General features: G+C 40.2%; 1 protein-coding gene across 1 annotated transcript; it reads right to left on the bottom strand.

The window, feature by feature from the left end:
* Positions 1-459: 459 nt before the first annotated feature.
* nell3 (NELL (neural EGFL like) family member 3) lies at positions 460-8,033 on the bottom strand. The gene is made up of 4 exons (XM_039666893.2): positions 7,207-8,033; positions 3,858-4,411; positions 3,673-3,739; positions 460-3,577 (listed from the first exon to the last, which is right to left on the bottom strand). The coding sequence occupies exons 1-4, from the start codon at positions 7,784-7,786 to the stop codon at positions 2,049-2,051; spliced, it is 2,730 nt and encodes a 909-aa protein (XP_039522827.2). The 5' UTR covers positions 7,787-8,033; the 3' UTR covers positions 460-2,048.
* Between the last annotated feature and the right edge of the window lie 244 nt (positions 8,034-8,277).

Raw genomic sequence — 8,277 nt, 5'->3', positions numbered from 1 at the left:
AAATCCATGACAATGACAAGATAAAAAAAAGTATTTAATATGGAAAAGTGATTAGCTAGTCAGGTTCTAAGCAGGCGAATGCTGTTTTCACATCTGGAAGAGAGCTGTATGGGAGTATGTTTGTTTTTTGTTTGCATGTTAATTTCTTTGTGCAGATGTTCGTACCTGAATCACATGTACACACATTTGAAAAATGATCTCAAATTATATATAGCGTGGTTTTAACACATAACATTTTGACAAGTATATAAGTCCTGTATTTTTGATTGGCTGTGTCACAAAAGATGGAGTTTAATAAAATATGTGTAAACATATTTGTAAAAAAAAAAAAAAAAAAAATACTGTAAAGGCGCTATAAAACTTCCTCCATGGTGTAAAAAACCAAAAAGACTACATATCAAAACTAACCAAAAAATCTCTTTCCAAACATCTGGAACTTTCATATGTCAGATGGTGGTATTTTTACTTTTCACCTCTCGTTCTACACCTGCTTTCCATTCCCATTCTTTTGTTTCTCACAATCAGTTTTCTTGCTAATTTAAGCACTATTAGTCATCTTTCGGCAGACATTCAATTGTTTTCATTATCAAGTTCCTGAAAAACGTTTGCATTAGGCATATGACAGATATGTCTCGGACACTATTTGCTCTAATGATATGACTCTTTCTTTGTCACACTTAAGTAGCTCAGTGTAAAGATGTCCTGTACTGCCATCTGAGGTTTCATCAAACTGCTGCCCTCTTTAAGTTGACGCTGTGCCCAATAGAAGGTTTCCTGTTACCCATCTGGAATCAACAATGCGTGGAAACATTGATCCTGAAAATATGGGTAAGCAAAAACAGCTAAATATATTTGCATTTATGAAGCAACTAGTATACTAATACAAGATCAAAAACAACCACATGTGACATGTTTTAGATTTTTCTGGAACAGGTTCTCGAAAGTATAATATTACAGGTTTCAGTCCATATGGAGTAATTTAGAAATTCTGGAATCACCAAAAAAGCTTTTTTAATAAAATAATAAAAATAACATTGTTCTTTGGCAAAACTGTTATGACTTTAATTTTGTTTTATCAAAGATCACACACTATGCACTATCAAAATGCACTAGTCCAAAGCAGACATGGCATTAATGTTGCCAAATGTTTGTTCACTGCACTGTTTGTGATCTGTAGTTTGAGCACATACAAAAGCAATTAAACATGGTATGCAAGGCAGCATGGCATCAGCATTTGAATAATAGAAGACATATGCCACTTACAGTTAATAACGCTATACTGTAACTTAGGACAAATTTGTGTCTGTTTGGTATTTTTCTTATATATATAAATTACAATGAGAGGCCATTATGGTCAGCAGTATTCATTCATAGTACTAAATATATAAATATTCATGATCTGAAAGATGCAAAAGAATTTCGTTATTTGATTTCTTATTATAAAATATTAAATCAAAAAATATGTCAATAATGCATCTATATCTTTCATATAGATTAAGCTATATTATTTGAATCCCAATCGGTTTAAAAAGAAAAGACACAAAAGTGTGCACTGTACAACATTCTGCACTACGATTAAGTGCAGTAAAATCATCCCATGAGCTCACAAATACACATAAAAAACACATTCTTGCTAACTTTTTAACAAACATACTCTGTAACAAACACACGTAAATACTGTTTGCGCAAATTTAAATCGATACCAAATCAAACAAAAGCTCTTGTGAAAAATTGGTCACTGCTCAACCAGCCAAAGCACTTAAAAAGTACTTTTTAAAGTTCTTTGTTCCATACAAGAAAAGAAAGAAATATGTTCATATTTCAATTTCTATTTCTGTAACTGAACTGTTCATTCCTCCTCACATAATTCCAATAAACATAGAATCTGAATACCAGAGGAGTATTAAGAGCACCTTTTCAGCTATTTCAGCTATTAGAAATGAACCAAAGTCCATCTGCATTGCTTCTACTTTGTGTGACTGCACCTTATGAAAGCACCATTTTTTTAAATCAGTTAATTCCAAAACCATTGATCTGCCTATTTGGGATCATGATGCCAACCAAAGAATGGAGATGTTGGTGCTTCCATCATGGGTGATCTGGTTGATTCGCCCACGAACGCAGTCCAAAAAAACATAGATGGCAGTACCATTCTGTACATCGAATGAAGTTCTCAGCCCCACGCTGGCCCACTCACTACCTTCAGGCATATGTCCACCCACCTGCTGGGCCAACGACGTGGCCTGGCCTCCATCCTTACCTTGCCGGTAAAGGGTCAGCTTCACCACATTGCAGGAGTGGATCAGCTTTAGGTTGAGGGCCACACTGACCGTGCCAGCTTCAGAAAACACAAAGTTCCTCTGGGCATGTGCCTCACCTGAACCAGCTAGCCGCATTTGATCTGTATTCGGGCTCATCTGCCTGAAAAGCAGGGGTTTATTTCGTACTGCCCCAGAGGGAAAACCTGTTCTTGAGACAGTGGCTGTGAATGTAGAGGAGACAGTGGTGGGGATCCAAATCAAGCTTAGCATACTAATCCCAGAATTATCGCCAAAGTAGCGGACATTGCACTGAGATGGGGCAACAATCTCAAAATTAAGCCAGTCTTCTCTGTCTACCCTTGTGGCTCCGGAAAGGGTGATGGAAGTGTCCCTGTAGTTAACACCAGACTTAAAGGAGCGTAGCACCTCCTGGTTAGTGCCATTTCGGTTGACGTAGGCAATCAGTGAGAAACCTTCTCGAACACAAGCATGGCCCATGGAATAGATGGCCTGCTGGAGCACAAACTTTACCACGCCACTCTCCATGAAACGCACCCCGCGGCTATCATGGGTCAGTGCCACTATGTAGGGATCAGAAACAGTGGCTATACGGAAGGTTGGGCGATGGTTACTCTGGTAGTGGGCTGCTGTTGACATTTGAGCAGTCATGGCCACGGCACCGGTGTCATGGGATAACCACAGCAAGCTGAACGAAGCCCCTCCAAGCTCATAGACTTGAATATCTTTACTCTGGTTGCAGTATTGGTTGGGACTCTTCAGCAGGAGTGTCAGTATATGACTGGGTTCCACTTCAACTGCAGTACTTACAGTCACACCTTGAAAGAACTTTCTCTCCGGTTGCTCAATTCGAACCCCGCTAAGGTCTCGAGCCTCCTCTTCGCTGCCGTTTATCCGTATCCCGACCTGGAGAAAGTTCCTGCAGCTGTGCTTTAGTGCAAAGTTGTAGTCTATCCAGACCAGTCCATGTTGTTGGAGATTGAGGTTATCATCATGGTTGGTCAATAGGTCGTTTCCTTCTTTGCCACGAATATTAAGCTGTAGCCCTGGAAAGATGGAAGTATTCTTCGATTTTGTTGGTGGTATGGCAATCGAAGCAGCCCAAGATTGTGAGAGCATGTTCTCAGACACAGATCCACATACAGCATCACTGGTGGAAGTGCAGGGAATGCCAACAGGCTCACCATCACAGTCTGAACAAGCCTGGCACTCCTGAAGTTCCTTATTGTAGAAGTACTCATGGCCACACAGCCCCTCGGAAATCTCCCTCTCAGAGACACCAAGACAACGAAACCCTCCTGATGAACACAACAAAAAAATAAGCTTGGTGAATCCCAGGAGAGACCATTTCAAGGCAGACATTGGAATTGCATCATGTTTTCAATTTGCTTACCTGGGGTATTAAGACATTTTACTTGCTCCCCACACAAGCTCGGTAATTCAAGGCATTCATCCCTGTCCTGTTGATAGATATTTGTTACTCAAAGACATGTTAAAGATTAATACATACACCTTTGCTTGCTCTTTACTGAAATCTTATGTATTGCATGCATAATGCAATTTCTGCCACAGTGTCACCTGGCACATCCTATCAGCAGTGGGCGAGCACTGTGACACCAGGAAGAATCCAGGGGGACACATAGTGCACCTTTCACACTGCGGTGGATCCTTTTGGAAGTCACAGTATTCCTCAGGTCCACAAGCAATTCGACAGCCCAACAATGGTATTCCTGTGTCCCCAGCTACATTCATCACTTTGGTGTCCACATCTACCTTATGCACAGCATAGGACTTTTGCAGGTGGCTACGTGCTTGGTTCTGAAGATCGGCCAGGTGACTTTCGAAATGGCTTTGCAGTTCTCCTTGCAGACCTTGGTAAGAGACTTGCTTGACCGTCTCAGAAAGCAGACCGTACTGAGCCTTCACCACATCCATCTGCTCGAACATGCGGCGCTGCTGGCTGAGTATCTCACGCTGCTGGGAGAGGAGGGCTCCCTGCTGTTCCACCAGCCTCTGCTGTAGATCACGAATCACCACTTGCTGAGCTCTCAAAGCCTCCACCAGCTTCTCTTGTCCCTTTGCCAGCTGTAGGTGTAGGATAAGTGCGTCCTCGGCAGGGACCTCATTCTCTCCTTGTGAAAGAACGAAACAGACAAGACTAAGTGGCATTAACTCAAAAAGCGTATGATACGCTTTAAAGGTGCACTATGCAGGATTTTCCAGTAGCACATCATTGCAATACACGAGATCCAGGGGGCGGAGTTGGATCCAGATCTAAGGGGTAGGATTAGGGGTGGGTTCATGGATCGGAGATTGGTAGGATTAGGTGTGGGTTTAGGGATCAGGGCGTGGAGATGAGTAGGATTAGGTAAATGTAATCTGGATCCAACTCCTCCCCCTGGATTTCGTGTTCTGCAGTGAGGACCATCTTGGATTTTCAGAAAAACATCAAAATAAAAGTATAGACTCAAAAACAATCTCAATAATTACATATCTACAGAAATACTGTGCTCAGGAAGTTTCTGTGCTGCAACCTTTGGCTTAACCAATAACGGCGTGCGGCGCAGTTGAGGGTGGGGACTTTGTTGTGTCTGTCTGAGGCCGTGTTTACACGGAAACGATTCTGAAGAGAAAACGCAAAAGTGGTGTTGCGTCATCACTTTTTATTCTGTGTTTAGACAAGCGTTTTGTGTGGGAAATCCACATGCACATGGTGACGCAAAAGTGTATGAAATTCAATGTAGTATGCACTTCTGGCGGCTGTGAGTGCATACTACAACAACACCAAGCCTGCACGCCTGCGTACAACCTTCCCTGTCAAGCAGACTTTTGCGTTTTTACCATTTACACGGGAACGCGGCGGTGGAGCGTTTTTAAGATTTCCACTCTGGAGGGTGGTTTCACTTTTTGCGTTTTTAAGCCTCAAAAACGCTGTCGCCGTGTAAACGAAAGGCACATCCGATAAAATATATTTACGTTTTCACACGTGAGTAAACAGGGCCTGAAGCTCGGGAAGCTTCGCTAAGTTCTTCAGTTTCAACACAAAACAATTCGCTTTGCAGTGGTTGGACTGCATGCCTGATGTAGGGCGTCGTTTACTATTAGAACTAAAAATCCTGCAAAGTACACCTTTAAGCATGACATGTACATTTCCATTAATAGTTACTCTTGTCCATTCAACCTTATATTTCGATATAAAAAGGATTATTTGTTAGTAATTAGACATGCAGTTCATGCTCTCGCTTGGATGCAATTTTGTGTGAAGTGAGAAAAAGGATATCTAAACAAGGAATTAGTAAATTAGTATCATTAGTAGAGTGAACAGCTTTTTGATATGTGAATGTCCAAGTGATTTCATTGCATAATTTTTACAACCACGCACTATATTATTTTCTGTGCTAGAACTATTTCAGTCATATGGAAATGGATTAAAGTTGTCTGCAATTTCTTGACAGTTGACTGCCAGCAGTTCTGCAGCTCTACAATACGCTGTGTAGCCAAGCAGATGTGTGTGTTTGCAATAATAGTTATTGGGCTGTCAAATTCCCCTATTCATTGATGTATGAAAATACCAGCAGTAATGTATTATTTATTACAGAGCCTGATAGTTTGTGTACACTCCCCACCCTGCAGCATGCCTCTCATATTGTTCAAGGACAACAGAGAGAATTCCTCTGTGATGTCTTTTTAAATTACCCAATTGTAAAACCTAATGCTAAAAATAATAAATTGGTTTGAGCAGAGCCAACTTAAATTAAACAAATTAGTTCAATCAGATTTACTTTTATGAGTATTTAGAACTTAATTTTTCTTTTGAGTTAACAAAACTGACAGATTTTAAGTAATCTGATTTTTTTTCCCATTATTTTGAGTTTTATTAACTTGTTTCTTTTAATTCAGACAATCTTAAATTTAACTGAAACTGACTTGGATTTCTACTTCCCAGCATGCTTTTCCATGACACTTAAAAGGAAGAGTGAATGCTAAAATTTTCAAATACTAAAATGTTTTGTGTGTGTGTGTGTGTGTGTGTGTGTGTGTGTGTGTGTGTGTGTGTGTGTGTGTGTGTGTGTGTGTGTGTGTGTGTGTGTATGCTATGCTACTGTATGCTATCAAAGCATTGTGTTACCAATTAGCAAGATAGCATTTATTGAATTAGCTAGTTAAAGCTAGCCACGTTTCCACTATTACAAATATTTCGGTTGAGATTAAAATTAAGTTAAAGCTTACTCAATATTTCAAGTTAAGAGCAGTTAAAATGTATGAGTACAAAATAATAATCAGCAAGTTCTTAAACTTAAAAAATGGCACTTATTCAAGTTTACTGCATGTGCACAAGCATTAAAGAGATTTCTTCTGTGTTTTAGACTTCTAGACAACATTATTTTTATTACATCAATAATAATTCTCAGTGTGGGGAATGGTTCAGTGATTCATTAAGGTAATCCCTAATGGCTTGAGGGGCTTTGTAAGATTGTGATATAATTATCAAATAAATGAAACTATTAAAAATTATTTAAAAAAAAGAATTAAAATTATAATATGTAAAACTAAAATAATCAGATGAATAAAAAGGTTGGAAGCACCTGATTTATATCATATTAATTGATGATTATTACATATTAATTTACAATGCAATTTCCACAGCAGGGTACTTGAAGAATACCATGGCATTACCAGTAGCCTAAAAAAATAATAATAATAAAAAAAACGTGGAAAAAGTAATGAAAATTAGTTATTACGTTTCAAAATAATACCATGGTATGTTCGACAAAGCATATGGTACCTTGTGTAAAGTGGCAAAAATTAATTTGAGCTGGATTTCCTTTTTTAATACTCTATAGGCTAGTTAGTAGCTTACTGATTAAGTGTTACTTGCTTTCATTCAAGAAGTGACAGAACAGCTGGAACAACTGTTTCAATTCACCTGGTTTGATGTCGCACGTGAGTTGAACTCCCAAAGGAGCCCCGACCTCTGATGCGGGATATCCAATGTCCGGAAATTCCCCCAGAAACTGAGCGGCTCTGTCTGCCACATGGATGAGGGTTGGTTGACTGGGCTCGGGTAAACATCCGTCTCCAGCACAGGGTCTCGACCGGGGCTTCTGTCGTATCCTCAGAGGCAGACGGCACTCGATTCCTTTACATTCCCCAGTGTCGTTCGCAACATGATCTGGTCCTTGAGGCGTAACGCAGTCTGCGCACACAGGATCAAACACTTCAGCGACGCGCGTCTGGACGGTTTCCCTTGTCTGGTCTCCAGATCGCCCGCGCTGGGACAGAAACGTGGCGTGATGTTCAGATGAAAGGCTGAAGGGAGCATGATGTTGATTAATTGACCTGCTCTGTGTTGTCGGACTGTGTTGTCGCGGTGGTCTGGGCGATCTGCCTCCCGGACAGTGTGATCCGGAGCAGGGTCTGGCGTGTCCAGAGTCCCCCGAACGCGCGGAGCGGAACGTGCATAATACATAAACCAGCAGCAATAGTGTTTTTTTGGATGACGACATTTTTAATTCATTTATCTAATAAAATAAAAAAAACAACAGTTATGACTCAAGCGGGAAACCTCGTTTGAAAGAGTTCATTGAACTAAAATAAATTAGGCTACGTCAACAACTGTTTTGAAACATAAAAATATGTTTGGATTTCGTTTAAATCCGCAGATAAACTAAAAACAGTGGAATTGTATTACCTGCAGCTGCCTTCTGTTGGAATGTCAGTTAAAATATAAACAGCAGGAGGTGAGCATCTCTCCTTTAGTGCAGTGTGTGTGTGAGCCACTCTAAACACTTCTGAAGGAGAATGTTTTAGGCTGTGTCTCAAAAACCAGTGAGCTCCCTATGTAGGCAACATTTCTTTGGGAATCATATAGGCTACATGTAGGCATTATAGATGTGTGCAGTCTTTCTAAGAATAATCATTTTACGCTGCATCGCGTTATTGTGTATGATGCGTTTTTGGCCATCACAAGCAGATGCACAACAGTTTATAATCATTT

This window comes from Pimephales promelas, chromosome 22 (assembly GCF_988280905.1).
Source record: "Pimephales promelas chromosome 22, fPimPro1.hap1.1, whole genome shotgun sequence".
NCBI classification, from domain to species: Eukaryota; Metazoa; Chordata; class Actinopteri; order Cypriniformes; family Leuciscidae; genus Pimephales; species Pimephales promelas.
Note: the sequence above shows the minus strand (reverse complement) of the source record. Positions and strands in the feature narration are given on the sequence as shown.